General features: G+C 41.8%; 2 protein-coding genes across 2 annotated transcripts in view; both read right to left on the bottom strand.

The window, feature by feature from the left end:
* The window catches only part of LOC132088008 (uncharacterized), a 41112-nt gene extending 38818 nt beyond the window's left edge, over window positions 1-2294 (bottom strand). The window contains exon 1 of the mRNA XM_059495510.1: window positions 2291-2294. The gene's annotated coding sequence lies outside the window, so the exon portion shown is untranslated. The remainder of the gene's footprint in view (window positions 1-2290) is intronic.
* A 2595-nt stretch (window positions 2295-4889) lies between these two features.
* Window positions 4890-19983, bottom strand: LOC130695963 (uncharacterized). The gene is made up of 12 exons (XM_057519023.2): window positions 19768-19983; window positions 19611-19697; window positions 18436-19327; window positions 16962-18358; window positions 15871-16891; window positions 13233-15804; window positions 12135-13168; window positions 9769-12063; window positions 9266-9702; window positions 8826-9179; window positions 5689-8760; window positions 4890-5620 (listed from the first exon to the last, which is right to left on the bottom strand). Exons 2-12 carry the CDS (start codon window positions 19611-19613, stop codon window positions 5054-5056), a joined length of 13644 nt encoding a protein of 4547 aa, XP_057375006.1. The 5' UTR covers window positions 19614-19697; window positions 19768-19983; the 3' UTR covers window positions 4890-5053.
* Window positions 19984-20378: the final 395 nt, after the last annotated feature.

Genomic DNA, 20378 nt, shown 5'->3' with positions numbered 1-20378 from the left:
TGAGTCTACAAGCTCAGCTAGGGGAAAAGAACAAATTGGAACGGAACAGTTTCCAAACAGTGAAGGAGGTTTTTCCAAACTCAAACCTAACTGAACGTGAGGATGAATTGGCATTAGGCCTAAACTTTTCAAATAAGAATTCAAAATAAGTATAGAATTTTAACAAACAATTATTTATTGTTTAGTTATTCAGTCTACCACCTGACAGTGTGTTAAAGTTAAATTCTGTTAGTGGTGCACTAAAAGAATTGTTAGTAATAAGTCCATGCAGCGAAGGAAGTGAACAATTGTGGGACCGTATTTGGGCTAAAAATGGGTGTGGTACGGAAACCCAGAAATAGCATGAGTTCACCATAAAACATGAATTAGGTACTTTTTGGTTTTTTGTCTATCAAAAGAGTATTTTTAATGCTATTATTTTGCATTCACAGAATTTTAGTGGGGGATCAAGTCAAGTCTCGAAGTGTAACAGGATGGAAGAGTGAGCCTACAGTTGAAAAACACTGAAAGTGCATTACCATTAAGGTATGAGGTAAAGTAATAGAGTATGCAAATTGTCTAATGAGAAGTACCATCTTGTGTGAATGAATCCTGTGTAACAACAATCCTTTATAGTTCTGTTATAGCTAGAAGCCTCAAATAATTCTGCTTCTCTTGCTAAAGAACAACTTGTCCTTTACACTCAGAGTGTTGGTGAAGCTGGGTACTTAAATGGCCCTAAAGATGTTTCACTTCACTGGCATTGCAGCGATGAACATCATACATGGACTCTTTAGGTATGAAAGGAATTTTCTTGAAAAATTTTTGAATTTATGATGAAGCTTTTCTCCTCCTTTTTGCCAACCATGTCTAATCTACAAAAAAAAAATTATCCAATAGGAAAGGATTTTCAGCATACTGGGAACACAACTATCAACAATGCAACATTCTAGGGGTGTTATTTTATCCTTCAAGAGCCTTATACAATGATTTTCATCTACAATTTGTATGGCCTTTCCCGAGCTTCTGCCAGAAGTTGAATCTATGAGTCATGTAAGTCACATGAGCAACAATTGAGATGCTTAATGGTGTTGTTTTTCTTTTCTCAGTGTAGGTTAATAGTAACATTGGATCTGAAAAAATTCTTGGTTGGGGCAAGACACTGAATAAATTGTATTGATTCGATGGATGACATGACATTTCTATACTTAATTCGGATTCCCCAGACGGTATTTGATATTTAAAAAATTGAAGTGCATATCTGGGCTCCCTTCCTTTCCGTAGCCCCGTTTCCCCTTGACTCGTAATAAGCCCGTAGGGGGTCATGCCCCTACTGTACGGTATATATAAAAACAACATATACCGAGGTTTGGAGGGCTCTGGCCGGAAAGGGGACGTGGGGTGCCGCTTCGTCCGATGATGTGTTCACGGAGGGTGACGTGGCTGCCCACAAATCCGAACTAAAGGTTAATCGCTCCTGTAAAAATGTTCCAAATCTTCAGCTCTTCTTCCGGCTTCTCTTAGCCAATCACCGGGTAATCTCCCCGGTGGGTCAACAAGGCAGTGTCTCCCCCTGCCTGGGTTGACGGCAACTTTTGAAAGGGCTATTGTGCCTTTTTAAAGTTGCAAAAATAATTGTAATGTGCAGAGAATTGTCAATAAAATTTTTTTTATAAAATATTTTTTGCAAAATTCGTTTCTTTCATTGTGTGTGTTAGCTTTGTTCACACATTGCATTTAGCAATTTTTTTTTTTTGGCTTTGATTTATTTGTTTTTGTCACATTTGATGGTAAGGTGACGGGCATTGGTTTATCGTTTATCTGTAAGCATTCTATTATTATCCAGGGATCGAACCCTGGATGTTCGGCATACCTCGCCGATGCTCTACCAATGAGCCACGAATCATATGATTTTAAGTTGGCTTTTTTTTCTAGTCACTTGTGGACTTGCATTTACACTTAGAATAAAACTGAAATGCAATTCTGCAACATACTCTTCTACATTATTCTACTACATTTTTACACATCTACTCAGGTTTGAACCCAGGGTAACAGGTATCGCAGATAAAAGCTCTACCACAGAGCTAAGAACCTTATGGAAGCAATAGAAAGATAAACATATAGTTGTGAAAGACTGCATAAACATCCTAGACGATAACATATGATATGCGATAATAAAAACTTTGAATATATCTCGTGGCTCAATGTTAGAGCATCGGCGTTGCACGCTGGATGTCTGGGGATCGGTTCCCATACGAGTAAAACAAAATACAAAATTACTGCATAAAATATCCAGATTGTTCCTTGAATCTAAGTTGAAGTATTCAAAGAGTGTAATAAATAATACTTACAGATAAACGATAAACCAATGGAAACAATGCTTACCATCAAAGGTAACAGAAACAATAAAGGTGAATTAAGCAAGCTAAATATAAAAAGTGTCACGTGTGAATACAGACAATGAAAGAAACGAATTTTGCAAAAAATATTTCATAAAAAAAATTTTATTGACAATTCTCTGCACATTACAATTATTTTTGCAACTTTAAAAAGGCACAATAGCCCTTTCAAAAGTTGCCGTCAACCCAGGCAGGGGGAGACACTGCCTTGTTGACCCACCGGGGAGATTACCCGGTGATTGGCTAAGAGAAGCCGGAAGAAGAGCTGAAGATTTGGAACATTTTTACAGGAGCGATTAACCTTTAGTTCGGATTTGTGGGCAGCCACGTCACCCTCCGTGAACACATCATCGGACGAAGCGGCACCCCACGTCCCCTTTCCGGCCAGAGCCCTCCAAACCTCGGTATATGTTGTTTTTATATATACCGTACAGTAGGGGCATGACCCCCTACGGGCTTATTACGAGTCAAGGGGAAACGGGGCTACGGAAAGGAAGGGAGCCCAGATATGCACTTCAATTTTTTAAATATCAAATACCGTCTGGGGAATCCGAATTAAGTATAGAAATGTCATGTCATCCATCGAATCAATACAATTTATTCAGTGTCTTGCCCCAACCAAGAATCTTTTCAGATCCAATGTTACTATTAACCTATGCTGAGAAAAGAAAAACAACACCATTAAGCATCTCAATTGTTGCTCATGTGACTTACATGACTTATAGATTCAACTTCTGGCAGAAGCTTGGGAAAGGCCATACAAATTGCAGATGAAAATCATTGTATAAGGCTCTTGAATGATAAAATAGCACCCCTAGAATGTTGCATTGTTGATAGTTGTGTTCCCAGTATGTTGAAAATCCTTTCCTATTGGATATATTTTTTTTTTTAGATTAGACATGGTTGGCAAAAAGCAGAAGAAATGCTTTGTCATAAATTCAAAAAATTTTCAAGAAAATTCCTTTCATACCTAAAAAGTCCATGTATGATGTTCATCGCTGCAATGCCAACGAAACGAAACATCTTTAGGGCCATTTAAGTACCCAGCTTCACCAACACTCTGAACGTAAAGGACAAGTTGTTCTTTAGCAAGAGAAGCAGAATTATTTGAGGCTTCTAGCTATGACAGAACTATATAGGATTGCTGTTACACAGGATTCATTCACACAAGATGGTACTTCTAATTAGACAATTTGCATACTCTATTACTTTACCTCATACCTTAATGGTAATACACTTTCAGTGTTCTTCAACTGTAGGCTCACTCTTCCATCCTGTAACACTTCGAGACTTGACTTGATCCCCCACTAAAATTCTGTGAATGCAAAGTAATGGCATTAAAAATACTTTTTCGATAGACAAAAAACCAAAAAGTACCTAATTCATGTTTTATGGTGAACTCATGCTATTTCTGGGTTTCCGTACCACACCCATTTTTAGCCCAAATACGGTCCCACAATTGTTCACTTCCTTCGCTGCATGGACTTATTACTAACAATTCTTTTAGTGCAGCACTAACAGAATTTAACTTTAACACACCGTCAGGTGGTAGACTGAATAACTAAACAATAAATAATTGTTTGTTAAAATTCTATACTTATTTTGAATTCTTATTTGAAAAGTTTAGGCCTAATGCCAATTCAACCTCATGTTCAGTTAGGCATGAGTTTGGAAAAACCTCCTTCCCTGTTTGGAAACTGTTCAGTTCAAATTTGTTCTTTTCTCCTAGCTGAGCTTGTAGACTCAAAATTTGAGCTACAAAACACAAATGAATAAAAGCAAATAAATAGAATCATTACGTATTAGGCCTTATCATCCTTAGCTTTGCTGTTATCTAATATTTTGTGTTGTTCCAATAATTGGGCCTGCAGCTTCATAATTTGATCTAATAAACAATAATTAATAATTGAAAACCAATATAATAATGTTTATACTTACCATCCTTTTGTTGTATTATCTTATCCATTTTTCAATTGTTCCTCCAGCCACGCGTTATTCTCCATCCACACTACTGAACTAACTGCGAATGGCATCCAATGAACTGAAATTGCCTACGCCAGTAATATCGAGTCTGAGCGGTAGATGGCTACGTGTCGGAAAAAAAAGAAAAAAGTGTGATTTTTATTTCTTTGGCGAATTTTTTTTTTTTTTTTTTTGTGTAAAACGGATTGCCATACACATATGGCAATCCGTTTTACATAAAAATCATCTATACCGATAAACTGAAAATGTTTCATCTGCTCAACTTATGGTATAACCAAATCCCCGCACAGTCACATCAGCTATCCCTACTTGATTGTTGCCTACACGACGGTTGCATTAAACTCATATTGCCATGTCCAGGTTTGTGAACTTCACTACCTCTCGCCATATTAAATCAATGTCAGCAAGTGAATGGAACTAATTGATGCAAAACTCCATTTTGTAAACACAGCTTACAAAATACAAACAACAATGGAAAACTTCATCCAGAATGAAAAAGTAATTGTTATTATTGTTATTATTTTGTAACCCTCTACTAGAGAAATGGGTTGCCAATAAACTAGGCCAGGTGCGACCTTCCCCATATTTTTTATCACGTTTCAGGAAGCAAATTAGTAATCTTAATTGACATAATATCGAATAACAAAACAAAACTGGATTAAAATAAGGAAGAGAAAACAATTGACGAAGGCTTATTTTTTGGCAACGGATTCGACAATTAAAAGTAGGTGGCCGAGATGCTCCATTCTCAACTCGGTGGGAATTCCATCCCATTCTGGACCTTCGATCTGTTTGATGGCATACAACAAAGACTTGTCTGGGGTAAGCTCGACCGGGACGGGCTGAGTACCTGATATAATGTTGACCATCTCTAATAGAGTTTCAAGGATTCCACCTGGTTGTGCGTCGGCTCGTAATTTTTGACTCGTCAGTTGAGCAAGACGTTCAGACATCATCGTTGTCCAACCTTCTCGGACGCGGCCACCGAAAACGTCATCACCTTTCATTCGCGCAACAATGGCTTTCAGCAAACCAAAAGCGTGACGAACTTCCAATTTTAAATGTCTGTTGAGGACGCCTACAGTGGCGTTCGATATATGGCGTTCTGTCAAAACTTCTGCCTGCACTAATTCCTCCAAAACGTCGGAAATGTAGTTCTTCCGCACCTTGCTAACGACTAGTGGTTCGGTATTTGAATGAAGATGCGTGATGACAGAAATGAGGATCGACCTAGCCTCGGCCAAAGAGCGATTTTTTTCCTGCAATGTCGTAAATAAAACGAAAAATGAAACACTTTTTTCAAAACATAGTTCCCGTGATAACGTACCAAATCAGCTAAGATGAGTTCCTGGAGTTGAGGGGGTATGGTAGATGGCTGCCAAGGGATAGAACGCCTCTCCAGACTCACAAGAAAATTTCCCGATTCCATATCGTCTTTGAACACAAATTCTGGGATGACCTCAAGAGACAACTCTTCTGCTATGGTACTACCAGCCGGTCCTAAAATGGCAGCCATTGCGAATGACTCAGCAAGCTGTAGAGTCGACCGGTCGATGACATGATCCCGAATAAAATTATCGACCTCTTCAGTTGAAACGTGGGCGTAGAGGGATTCGTCGAAATCAGTTAAAGCTGCAGAGCTCGAACATGAGAGTCGGACGCGTCCTGAGCCTCCTCGACAAAGCGGCTGAATAAAGTCAGTAAGGGCGATGGATGAAGCAGCTTCCACAGCGTGACTCAATAGTTGGCAACTGAACGTAGTCTCCGGCAGTTCATTGCCAGCCAAAATCAGAATAAGCGGTGCTTCTTGATCAAGTATTGTTTTGGGTCTAACGTTGATATCAACTTGCTGACATTCGAAATAATCCAGGAAAGTTTTCTTCTCCGTATTTTGCAACTGACTAAATCGATCCCACAGCTGTTTAAATCCATCAAACAGGTCCATCACATGTTCCCTCTTCGATACAGGGCGCCCGCGATCTAATAGAACCACTTTCTGCATAACGATATCCGTGATTTTTTCCAAACCCTGGGCAATGGTCATACGGTTTGCTTCCTCTAGAGTTATTTCACCTGCCAAAACAGTGCGAACGAGAGCGACAAAACGCAAAGCTTCGCCAAGGTATTGCAATGCATTTAATTTGGGCATCCAATTTTCATCATCCAGTAAGAAATTCAGGAAAGGCAGAGTTTTGCGGAGCTGACCGTTCCTGGCTAGTTCTAGTTGTAATGTTTGTCGATCAGCAAAGACTCTTCTTGCATAGGCCCAATGCGATGTTTCGTTGTGCAGGAAGGATTGCCGTAGTACCTTCGATGCCGCATCTGATTGCCCTGCGATGTGATCGAGCTCTTCCGCTAGGTTTACTTGTTGGTTCAACAGTCTTGTTAGCCCATTCTCAAAAGTTTCTCTTGCCTGTGTTCCGTTAGCAAAATCGGCCGCTTGTGTAAGAAATGAACGGTCCTGAGATGCGAGTAGTTTGTGGAGTAACAAATGGCCAATGCGGAACTTGTCCGTCATTGCCAATTGTGGTCTAGATGCCACTAACAACTGACAGAGTAGGTCTAGATGGACGATTATATGATTCGACAGAAGCCGAATCAATGATTGCCGATTTTCAACCTGTTGACGTTCAGTTAGTGGAAGAGTCTCAAATAAACGAATAATGTCACGTTGATCTGTTTGTCGATTTAACGCAGCATTCATCAGTGCCAATGAATTCAGCAGGAGTGCAAATCGGGTGACAACCGGTGAACAGTTTCTCACAGCAAACGTTGGGGTACGGGTGGCATTCCGAGTCACGTGAATCCCAGTCGGTGGCTCAAAGTCTCTGGCGGTTGCTCGTCGAACTCCAGCCCGTGGATGATGAGAAGCTTGACTTAGAGCAACGCGACAATTGACGCAAATGGATTCTGGCGTAGGATGTCCACAGTTTCCGACACAATTCAATGTTCCACAGTTACAAACGAACCAACGGAATGCCTCCGATGTAAAGCTGGCCAAATAGGGATGATTGTCAATGCCCGGAAGAACACATTGCGACGTGGCAACCAGATTGGTAGCCATTTCTCTTAATAAGCGGATATGTTTGGTTACGAAGATATCATGCGCGTGATAGGCGAGTCGAGCGATGAACGGAGCCCAATCGGGTTGAATTTCGCGTAACGCACGATAATGCTGGAATTCCTCAGTATCAAAACGATCCCCATCCAACAAAAGCTTTTGGAATTCAGTTGTTCTACTGGTAGCAGATTGTAGATCAAAACCTAAAGAGAGCGGTGATAAAATCATGATGAAATCGTTTACAACCTTGTGGTGATTGAGTTCTTCAGCTATTCTTGGATTGCGGAACATTCGGCTCAGTCTAATTTGGTCTCCTTCACTGGAGAAAAACCGCAAGATGAAGAACAACAAAGAATCCGTGAGGGCTTGGTCATTCTGATTCTTCCGCCAACCAGACCATTCTGCTATAACATTTTCCATTCCATTTTCAACTTCAGCGATTTGCTTTCGAATGTTAGCAAGTCGTTGAATGCGATCAACAGTCCAATTGTCTGCCATGGCAGCTTCAATCAAATCAAAACCTGGTTCGGCGTCCTGGTTGTTCCGGATATCTTGGTCGGCACACGCGAGTAAGGCACGTAATACATTGTAGGCATTGACATTCAATTCGACAGACGGCCGGTTGCATCGAATGGTTAAGAGAAGATCATCCATAATTTTTTTGCCAGAGCGAGTTGATAAAACCGAGCGTACGATAACGGTCAGGAAGCGCCATGAGACTCGCAGACGGAAATCAGAACTTAAAACATAATGCAACAAATCTTGGATATCACGCGGATTGTTTTTTCGTTGCTGGATGAACAGCTCGGCCACGCGCTCAAAGAAGAACATGAATTTTTGGTAATCTTCGAACAGGGAATTTATCACTTTGGCACTTGGCGTACGCAAATGAGTAACTGGGTGAGTCTCATCATCTTCTGTTTTTCCAATTGTGGTAAGCCGACTTTCACAACTTGGACAATGCCTGTCGATATCTCCTTGAGCTATCTTATCTTCGTGTAATACGATTGAATTGGTGGTGGGGCACTCTGCCAGTATTTTTGCAAGCTCTTCTGGAGAACTACAAGACGAAGTACTTTTTAACAAGGCGTTCAAGTCAGCTGTCCGGACAATTCGGTTTGTTTGGCCACCACTAGCCATCCTTGGTCGAACGACAGATGTAATGACTAAATCTGTCAGGCTATCAAATAGCCTTTGAGGTGTAGAAACCTGTAGTTCTGGAAGTCTGATGTCCGAATCTGGATCAAAGAGCAAGATACGTTTCGTGATTCTCAAACCAAGCCAAACCCGTGGCAAATCTTCCCCGCGATCCAGTAGATTTGTAAGCGCCGGACTCAGCTAAAATCAAAATAAATGAACATTTTCATTAGAGAAGTACAGATTAAAAGACGACTAATGCATACTTCGATGGATGAAATTGATTGCATGAATCTTTTATGGGACTTCATAACATCGGCTGAAGCCAAGGTCTCCAAGGATAACCGGGCTGCTGTTTCGGTAAAAAATTTCCAATTGCGTATCCTGCTCGTTGCCTCGCTCCAAAAGTCAATTGTATCCGCAGTCGCGAAACATGCAATGCTAACCAATTCAAGAGCTGCAATTACTTCTGCTTCACAATGCTCCCAGTCAAGGAAAAACATGGCTTGCTCTTCAAACAGACTGTCAATAAGATAACTCATCTTCGACAGCGGCACTTTTCGCAAGCAGCGATGTAAATGTGGAGGGATGCGAAGCAAAAACCAATCAAGAAAGTATGCCTTGAATACAATAATAATAAAAATAATACAATGTTGTCGTTTGTTGGCGAAACATAAAGCTTTCGTCATGTGGTATGCATACGTACCTCTTTAATCTCTTCCGAATTTTCATCTTCGTTTTCGGCGACACGCTTTAAGAGCCATTGAAGCGGTTCGTTGAGACGTGGTTCTGTGCGTTGACCGTAATTCATGCCGAAAGATGCTAGCAATCGACCAAACGGTTGAGTGCAGGTTCGAAATCCAACAGGAATTTGGGGGGGAGAATCGGAGGAGTTGAGCGACATCAAACGGTCGGGATAATTTGCTGTAACAAAGTCGCACCATAACGTGACGGAGGGTCGATCAGATATGCGCCAGATATCACTAACAAGCAAAAAGTGTGCAAGAGGGTTGCAAATTTTGTGCTTGAAAACACCCCAGAGGCCCTCCGTTAGCGAAGAGGAAGAATCAAAACTTGGATCGTTCACTGCATCGACTACATTCCAGGTTATGCCGCTGTCATTCAGTTGGGCCAGCAAGCATTCTAATGAAAAAAAAAAATAGTAGATTAAATGAAACATTTTCTCAAAATGGGGAAAGTCAAATTTACCTTTCATCAATTTTATCAAGGTTTGATTATTTGGCAGTCCTAATGCTATTCGGACGCCGCTGTAAAATTGTCCCAAGCTGGCGCGTAACGTGGCTAGACTTGTTTGCAAAACTGGGCCGAGCATTTCGAGTAATAATGACTTGAATGATCCAGTTGACATTTTCTCAATAAAACCCGACAAAGTTTGGTCGGAAGCCGATTTGACGAATTCGCCTAGCGGGATTCGATGGTGGTCTAATTGGCCGCCACGGACGACCTCATCTACGAAACAATAATCCCAACCATCACCAAAGGAAAACACCCAGTGCATATTCACAGGTCGAGGATCGACGTGCACGACGAAAATCACACGGCATTTTTTCTTTTCAAACCGCTGCTCTATTTCGTACTTGGCAAGCTGGAATTGTTCTATCGGCCCAGTCACTGCGTCATACTGGACAATAAGGCAGAAGTATGGATCAGCCAAATCTTCGTCGTTAATCGATTCCAACAGCTTGACGAGTTCAAGTTCAGTAAGGATTTCAAAAAGCTGAATGGTGGAATGGCGGTAGGGGGAAGACACAGCAAACGCGATTTCCAAATGACGGAGCGTGTTTGTCATCAGAACTATCCGATTAGATTTGACCTTGTGCAAAGCTTCATCTATGTTTTCCAAAACAAAGTTATGACGGTAGTGTCGACACTCGTCCAGCAATTCCGTGTCGATGCTAGGATCCCTTTCTAATTTGATCATGGACATTGGGTTGGTCGCTCTCATCCAGATCGTGGTGGCACTGTGTTGATTTTCATCTTGAGTTTCTTCAAGTTCCATTGGAATGCCTCCATCTTGTAAATAAAGGGCCAATGCAGCGAAAGACTCTTCATGATATCCGTAGATAAATTTCTGCCGTTTGATTGTCTCCGCAACAGGGAACCAGAGAGGATGTGACTCGATAACATCACGATAGGACTTACCGACGTCATCTAGTAGATGAGACGGCCTCAACTCGTGCTTCTCGAACCGAGACAATACAGCTGGAGACATCAACTCGCGATTGAGCGCTACATCCGTATCTTGAAGGGCGATGATCCGGAAAGGGCCGTCAGGGAGGGCTATGGCCCGAATGGATGGGCCGAGAGCGATCTGAGTCATCCTCATTTCACCTTGTGCCCAATATTGTTGATTCAGCACCATGTAAAGTGACTCGAAAAGCTGGTCGGCGTGGCACAGGATGAGGACGCCGCCGGAACGGATAGCTTGTTCAACTTGGCGCAATTTTCTCGTTACGGCTGTCACTTGTAAATCACCCGGGAAACAGGAACCAAACAGAACATTCCAGTTCGTTCCATCATCCAATTCCCTTTTAACATAGCGATTGAGTAATTGTAGTCCAATCATCGATCGATTAAGAATCATTAAATGTCTGGCGATATGAATAGATAGCGGTTTTGAAGAATCTTGAATGTTGGCCACAATCAGATCGAGAGGTGATGTAACTGGAATGACTTCCAACTTCATTTCGAGGTTATTAGCCATGCTGTTTCTTACCAATCTTCTTGCTTTTTCATGGCCGCCAAAGTTACGAACAGCTGACTGAATCAATAGGTGTCGAGAAATTCGAATGTCACGCAAACCTCCCATCCGCGTGTAAGACTCGAAGACGGAGCAAACGAAATTCTTGACGCAAAAGAAGAAGTCTCTCATGGAGAAGAAATGGCCGCCTCCAATATCTTCTCTTTTGTCAAGTTCTTGATATGTGCTGACAACACTTTCTAGGCTTTCAGTTAGCATCTCAAGGATGCGCTTTCTTGCCGATTTTTCCGCGTATTTAACGAGCAAGGAATCGGCTAGCTGTTTCGCTGATCTCAACAGATCTTCCTTGTTGGCTTGCGCGCGTAAAATCAAGATTCCTCGGTTCACCTGGGCAGCATCCACCACCCAATTGCTGAGGGCAACCACCGAGTAAGGTGACTGTTGTTTTTCGCCAGATGTCAAAACAGACTGTCGTTCTAGTTCAGAATGCAACACTTTGATAGGTTTTTCTGGCGACATGTCGGTCAAGCCGAGTTCATCCAACACTACCATGGCCAACATAGTCTTTGGATCTACACTTAGCCGCTGCGCCGATTCAAACAGGGCTTTGAATCCAGAAGATGTAGACATCGGTGAGCACTGGAAATAGAGCTCCGTAATGGCAGGCAAATCTCCTAATTTCTGTCGGAGTGTGTAATTGCCCGGTGATAGTACTAATTTCAGGATTTCGACCGACAACGACTTCGACGATCCAGGCCGTCCAACAATAATCAGAAATATTCCTAGTAGTTTTGTACAAGAAATTAGCAATTTTACGAGAATAAGAAATTAAACCGAAAAATTAAGTGCTTACCGTTTAGAACGCAGACATACAAGGCAAAAAGATTTTCGCAAAGGGCGTCGTTAAACGCGATGGCACCGGAACCAATTGAAGCCCCATGGGCTTGTTCGTACAACATTTCAGCGATGATTCTAGAAACTTCCGTCATATTATCCGAAGCTGATTGATCGTTTCCGAAGACTTGCCTCAAAAACATTTTTCGTTTACGGAATCGGAAGGCGTAGACGAGGTAAATGGTCAAATCGGCTGCTACTGCCATGTCTCCCTGTGAAATTTTTTGACCAGCTGGTGCTAGACAAAACCAATGGAAAAGTTGGACAGCTCGAGCGGCATCTCGAAGTGACACAGCTGACTCTGGGTCGACACTTAGCGCTCTTGCAACCGAATGACTCTTCTGAACGACGGAAACAAACCATTTGACCCAATCGGAATGATAGCTGGGCCTAGGCAACCCATGTTGACAGATTTCTTCAATATACGTGTTTTCGGCCTCGTCGCAAAGGCGACCAAAATCATAAATATGATCATAAAAGGCGACCGGTAATTCGTTGACTCGATACACCAAATCACGTGCGTCGGACCGAGCACCACTGCTCTCACCTTGGGCAAAGCGGAAAGCCAATCCGACAGCTGCTTCCTTGTCGGCCTCTTTCAAATGTCGGTAAGGATTAGCAGCTGCCATCAAATGTAAATTGTCCGGTAAAACAGTGCCGTGACAGTGGCGATCCAACATCAACTCTTTCAGGAAAGCTATGACGGGAGGATCGGCCGTGTTCATTTCGTCGAAGAAGAGGAAGACCTGTGCATCAGGGTTTCTCGCGATAATTTTCACTGACAAGTCGATTATAGCCTCCACGTCTTCAATGGATGTTCCGCTATTTACATTACACACTTCAAATGCGTGACCGAGCAACGTCTGAATGAGAAAGCGGAAAAGCGCGCTTTTACCCACGCCAGCTTCTCCAAAAGCCACAACCGGAAGACCACAGCGGATGCGATAAAGTGCAAACATCATTTTCGTGATGTTGTCTCCAGTCAGGACATACCTAAAAAAATTTGAATTCAAACTGTTATCTTATTTGGAAAAATGCGAAATAATAATTAACTAACCCTTGATCTTGTCCAACCAATTCGTTTAAACGTTGACTAGCTGCAGTATTTTTGGGATGGCTATCCAACTGGTATACTTTTACAGCACTTGTTGCAGTTCCATCCAAGAGTAAAAGCGATCGCATTGCATTCAAGATAACTTCAGCGCCCTCACGGCTCTCCATCAAATTTCGGAATCCACGTAACTCTTGAAAATGGAGGCACTGGTGCTGCAAAATGGGGAGCAAGCTAGCATGGAACATGCTTTTTAAGGCGTTTGCATCGCGTCCCACCACATTCATACCAGTGATAAATCCATTCTCATTCAGTCCCAGTAGGAACATGGCTCTTTGACGATTCGTCCAGTCCATGTCTGTGAGCTTCTTTCCTTGATTGGTCAAGGACCAGCACCGGTTGATGCTATCGTTAGCCACTTTGAGCAATAAATCGAAAACATTCAATTTGAATACTCCAGCTAAATCGTCACGCTCAAACAGATACACAGCTGAGCCATTGAACCACATGCTAGTGATCATGGCGCCAATATGGCGATAAAGGAAAGAGGCCATGGCGTTTAGGGCACTGAAAGTGGGAGCGTTTCGATTTTCTTCATGTTGAAAGGAATCCACTAGGAGATCGAAGGTAGTATCTTCTGGCAAAGGATCAATCATGAGGATTTCGGGAAGAGAACAAATATCATCCCACATGCGTAATCCTTTCTGTCCTGCCTGCTTAACCTGTAGAAATTTTCCGATCGCCACAAGGGCGTTGGAGCGGTTGATCATCACTGGTTGTCCAAGAACACGGGGCATCGCAGCTAAATCGTAGCTGAAAAAGAATTTGTTGCATTCACATACATAGTGTTTTCCTAGATAAGCTATGACTGGGAACTCATCCACTCCAAACGGGGATGCGAATTCCAAAGCAATGCTGGTTCGGGGAGAGATCACCCAATATCCTAGCTTGGCCTTTTTCGGATCGAAGAGTGCTCCATGCACCAGTAAAGAGAGTAAAATGTCATTGAACTCGAAAGAAACAGAATGGGCGACATCTAGATGAAGATATGTAGCACTCTTTCTCGACTGACTTGAAAGGGTTTCAATTTTCTTCAAACTGGCAAGAAGTTCGTCAACGGAGCCAGTTCGCACACATATGCGATAATAATCGGGACTAGATAATTGATTTGCAGCTTTTTGCATGGCTTGTTGGCTCTTGCCGCAACCCGGCAACTTTGAAGTGAAGAAATGCAGGTTGGCCGCATTCGGTAGAAGACTGGCGAAACACTGGCGTAGCTGGTCTGCTGTGAAATTTACTTCTAGCAGGCGATCAGAAACGACGCCAAGCCGAGCACCAAGGGATTTTGTGGACTGGACACGATGGTGGTGCTGGGCCAACAGCAAAAGTTTTGCGCGACGTTCTGGTAAGACACGATCGACACCTTCACGGACGGCACAGGCGCAAGCTGCCGTGAGTCTCTCGACGTGGAGGATTATAAAAAAATCTGCTTCAGCCTTACCAACCGACCACAGCTTCATAAATCGCTCGACTTCTGGTTTGTCTGTGTTGGTTGTAACGAAAAGAATTCGACTGGGCTCTATTGGTTGATTTGTAAGCGAAATAAACGCCGCCAAAGAACTTCCTACTAGAAGTTCTCGCGGGACGTTGAGAATGACGACGGCTTTGTCGATAAAGTGAGATCTCAACGTTCGACCATATGAAACGAGGAATGGTGGAAGGTCAAGCTCACGACTTTTCTGGTGAAAAACGGCTTTGATAAGTTGATGAAGTTGTCGAAGAATTGTGAATAGCTGAGCAACAGAAAGCCAATCCTCTTCACCATCGATACTCGGAGTTTGCTGAATAAGCTCGTTAACTAGTGCGTCTATATTTGACGCCCCAGCGGGTAGTCGAATTTTTAAAATTGATTTAACATCATCGATTTCGTTTTTGCCGATCAAGTCTGCTAGCTGAAGAAGATAACCACGCGAAAAGAGTGATAGGAAGGGCATTTCTTCTATTTCTTTCCAGTGATCGGTCCACTTCTCTAACTGGTCTTGCATAACTTTGATTTCCGTTTCCAAATCTGCAAGCCCAATAGTAATGCTATTACGGAAAGTGAAGGTAATGCAGCCGGATGCATAAAGATGACGAAATACTTCAGATAGCTTCTCGATTAGCCCGACGTTCCGTCTAATGCGATCTATCAATTCTCCGTTGTCGTCTCCATCATCCACCGCAGCCATATCCAGCAGCTGGAAAGCTTGTTTTAATTCTTCCATTGAAAGCAACCCGGACGGTTTCAGGCGAATTTCGATCGAGTAGAATTCATTTTTGGGGTCAATAACAATTTGGTGAAGTTTGGTCAGTTTTTCTTTGGCGTCTTCCGAGGGCGAAATGACACTAGCGCGGACAGCGGCTTGAATTTCAGGAAGCATGTTAACCAACCATTTGCAATCGATTGGTTGGACACGGCCAGAGACGCGTTGCGCAAAGCGTTCTTCTGAGTCCCGGACAACTTTTAATAGATCTTGGTACGTCCTAAATTCATTTTGAAGGAAAGGAGCAATCCGGGTTCGCAACGTCTGAAGTTGGCCTGTGAAACGAATCGATGGTAATGTTAGATAGAAACATATGGAAAACACTAATTTTTAAAAATCACCATAGGCAACGAGTAAAGTTCCTTGTAAAATCTTTCCCATGGCTTCCATGTCTTTTTCGGTTTTTTGTCTCAGCCATTCTATTAGTGGGGAGCGATTTTCATCCGTCACTAGAGAACTAATAAACTGCATCACGTTGCGTGTTTCAGGTCGCTCTGGGTCGATATTAAGTTCTTCATTCACAACTTTAAGAATTCCTGTTTCTGCAATTTGAGCCAATGTAGTTGTATCCCAGTTCTTGAGTAAATTGGTTTTAATGAAATTGTGCAGCGCATCTATTGGGCCCCTTTCATGGATAGTGAAGAATCGAAGGGCCGCTACAAATGGACCGATAAGATGGCGTAACTCTTGAAGGTTTTTGAAATTTCGATATGCTGTTTCAACACCTTCAACACTCTGCATTTGCAGATGTCTTTTCGAAAGAACATTGGAATCTGATTGTAATTTAACGATTTCGTCCATATAGATGAACGATGTGCTTCCGTCGGCAATACGGCGTGCCAAACCTTCCCATTGTGCTGCGCATTCAATGACGAAGGCTTGCAGATCATTTCTACATAATGGTAATGTCCGTGAAGACTTCACCATTGGATGCCATATTTTCTCCATAAACAAATCACTCTCTTTTATTCGGAATAGCCATCTAGCAGATGGCAATTGTAAAGGTACTTGTAAGTTCATGGCATCTTTTAAAGTTAAAATGCTCCTTCCGGAATCAACGTCTTTAAGATAGCTCTCCCACTCTTTGGGATCCAAGATATGACGGGTTTCTGGTTTACTGACGTTTTCTTCATTGTCGTTTTCTTTATTGTCATCTTCTTCACTGTCATCTTCTTTGAGGTCGTTCTCTTCTTCGTTTGTGCCTTCTTGACTGGTGAACATGACTTCTGAACGGGAAAATCTGCTATAAAGGGAACCATACAAGTTGTGCCGCTCTCGCAATTCTTCTATCTCCTGGCGAAGTTCGTCTTGTGTCCGATCACTAAACCCAAAACTTTTTAAGCAGTCAAGCACCTGCGGGTCCTAAAAATGACGAAAACATCGTTAAAATTGAAGTTATCCTAATACTAAAACGAAATGGGAATGAAATTACTTGAAGACTAGCCAACTCAATGAGTGGAACACGTCGGTCCCGGACTCTATTGAGAATGTCTTCTAGCTGGTCAAAATGGTTCTCCAACTGTTCCACTATGGCTTTGGTTGCTCCTTTGCGGTAGACTTTTAAAGTTTTTTCTACCGACGTACCAGATTTTTTCACAGTGGCATATAGATTATTGAAGAACTTTCGGGGCAATCTGCCAATCGCTTTCTGTAGGTCCACAACTTTTGCACGTTCAAGGAAAGGGATGTCCTTTGTTTTAGCTAACCCGAGCAACATCAGTTTTATTGTGGGAATGTCCTGAAAGGAGCCTGATTTCACGTGATCAACCGTCATTTTCAGCAGTATGGCACTGATTTTCTCCTTGGCTCGAGGGAAACTCTTGAAGCAATTCTCATCCAGCTCGCCGAAGTACCGATAATCATCACGATTGAAATGTGAATGCGTATCCAGTGTATGGGAAACCATGTTTTCGACAATAGGCATCGCGATCGGAAGCATATAATCGGGAATGCAACACGCTACTTTTGCGGCATCCGAAAGCTTTCTATTGAAAACAGTTCTGATAGCTTCTTCGAATAATAAGCCTTCCTGTGACAGTGACCGATTCACGCGGGAAGGTTCACAGACGCTCTTCGAATTCGCAGTCTGCGCAAGGTTGGCTGATTTTAATAAAACCATGTCGTTAGAAATATTGTTTTCGGTCTCAGTGATGCCACGGCTTGGAACTGAAATATTTCTAAATGCCTTTTCCATAAATTCTGAGCGCAAGATCTTCACGACATCTTCGACGCTCGTCTTGTGAACAAAAAGGCGCTGCAGTAAAAGCGATTGGAGAATTTGCTGATAGCTGACATTTTTTTCAAAGACAGGAAACAGGTGGAAATATATTTCATCTATGTCATTCCAACGGACTAGATGATCTACGACTCTGTTCCTGCTGTCTGGAATGTCTAGTAGTACTTCGGGAATCTCTTGTAGTGTCTTAAATATGGATTCTGAAACCTCCTCGCGTGTGAATTTTCTAAGTGCATCCAAATGGCGATTTAAGCGAAACAAAATCCACCAGAAATCCGGTCCAGCATAGCAAGCGATGCGTTCGAGAATAATTTTTAAATCTTGACCTTTGCGTTTCACACCACCAAATTTATGCAAATAGCGTGAGAATTCTTTTCTATTCGGTTCTAAGATTTGTTTCATTTTTGTCGAATAGACTTCCATCTTGCATGCCCCCACTATTAGTAGGAATAACTGATCAAAGTTAACTTGGATTTCAGGATCCTCAAACCATTTGTTAAGAAACTGCAGAAAACCTTCGGAAGACTGAGCGCCTGTTGCTTGTTTTACCTTTGCGAGGCATTCACTTATAAACTCCATGGCACTATCCCAATCTGAAAAAAGAATGTTAATTAAACAAGGAATGGTTTCAACATATGTATATGAACGCCGTGCGGATGTAACACAATACCTGGTAATATGGTTTCCAATGTGTGGTCAAACACGATTCTAAAGAAATTGAAAGCTATTTTTTCTTTTGTTTCTGATTTGTGGAGATACGCTTTTACGGCTTCCCAAGCTTTTCCAAACACTGATTTAGGTTTCGGTTTGAAAACAAAGAAATTCCACGAATCGGGCAATAATTCTTCTGTCCGATTGTCCCAAATTCCCTCTCCTTCATATTCTATCTTATCGTCGGCAACATTGACGTGAACAAATTTGAAATTTGGCTTATCGGGGACGGGAACAATTCCTTTAAAGATATATAGGTCTGTGCCAATTTGCACAATCGATTCGAATTTTCCTTTCGGTTGTTTCCATTTTCCTAAATGCTGATCTTCTCCAACTATCGCTAAATCATGATTTTTTACTTGAGGCGCTGCTATAAATACGATGGCTGTCCACTGATCAGTTTTGTAGTTCGGTTCAATTTTCAACTTCTTTTTCTGTAGCACAAGATCAGATTTCGCTGGCAATGCCGTTTCTACTTCGGTTTTTTTTGCCATTCCCTGATCATTGGTCTTGGCATCTTCTTCCTTTGTTTCATCACGTATAATTTGTTGAAATTCCATAGTTAAATCGAGTTGGTCTTGGTCGACAGGTTTGCTAGATAAACATTTAGAGCCCTTCGCATCGTTGGTGACGGACTCAAGGGCAATTGCGGAGTCTTCTAGGCCAATGCCTGCCGTTTTCAATTGCGTATCCTCCTTTATCTCATTTGGAGGTTCCCGAATATCTGGCGTCATTTGGTCTGGAACCTTTTCGACCACTTGTTGGTCCATCTTCTTACCACCCGATGATGATTTATTATGATTTGTAGATCTGGAGGTTGTTTTTCTACCACCTATTTCTACAATAAATGTCTTCACAGACAAATGATAAAAAGGCTAGTTGATTGATTTGTAACGATGCATACACATCAATAAATAAATACTCCCATGTCCCATAGACTGCCAGCTACCATAAAGTTACCAAGCAATTTTTTAAACTATCAATTTATCTGGCAATGCAACAGTCTCATATTCAAAGAATCTCACTATTAATTCTAGAGAATTCCTAAATTTAAAAAAGGAAATTTCCGCAATATACTTGACCTTCCAAAAATTTTGTTTGGAACAACTACAAGATTTTACCAGAATAACTCACCATCCATTTGCAATTATGGATTTGACGAGGAATCAAAGAATTCCTTTATTTCTGCAGAAGCTCTATTTGCTTGATATACAGTTTAAACTGGAATGCAAAACCAAAAATTTTACAACAGGCGAACAAGCAATGAAAAAATTAACTGAAAAGTTTATACCTCAGTTATCATCAAGGGAGACTTCCAAAATTTGTTATCAAGGCATATGTAAGCTCATATCTGTTTGTGAAAATTCGTTTCAGATAAAGATAATGTTAGTAGTCATGGTTACACTTTGGGGTGATTTGGAACGTACAATTTAGAATTTCGTAAGACGTGACATATACGACGCCTTTTTTTCAAATATATATCTTGGCAGTCGAAATCACGTATTTTGCCTGTTATTCGCCGCTACAACCACTAGAAAACATAAGAGGTACTCGTTTAGCTAGCCTACTATGACCGTAAGACGTCTAAGGTCCACTAGCGCCATGAGACAAAAATACGCAAAATGCGTTCAACGCCATCTAGGTAGAGGAGCTGGCACTATCGTTTGATTCATATTGGAGCACAGTACCCTAGCACCTTCGCGTTCCAAAAAATAACAATTTCGAAGCTGAAAAAAACGTTAGATTTCAAAAAGAAACTCGGGGTCCGCGTTTCTACATAGCGCGACTTTAGTATGAATATCAATGTTTTGGTATAATGAACCTAGTCAGAGCCCTCTCCGAAATCAATGTTTCGTACGTTGCATGAGAAAATTCAACTTTTTGAACCTACATAGAAAAAAA

Source organism: Daphnia carinata, chromosome 5, assembly GCF_022539665.2.
Source record: "Daphnia carinata strain CSIRO-1 chromosome 5, CSIRO_AGI_Dcar_HiC_V3, whole genome shotgun sequence".
Lineage (NCBI taxonomy): Eukaryota > Metazoa > Arthropoda > Branchiopoda > Diplostraca > Daphniidae > Daphnia > Daphnia carinata.
This window is presented reverse-complemented; position numbering and strand designations above follow the sequence as displayed.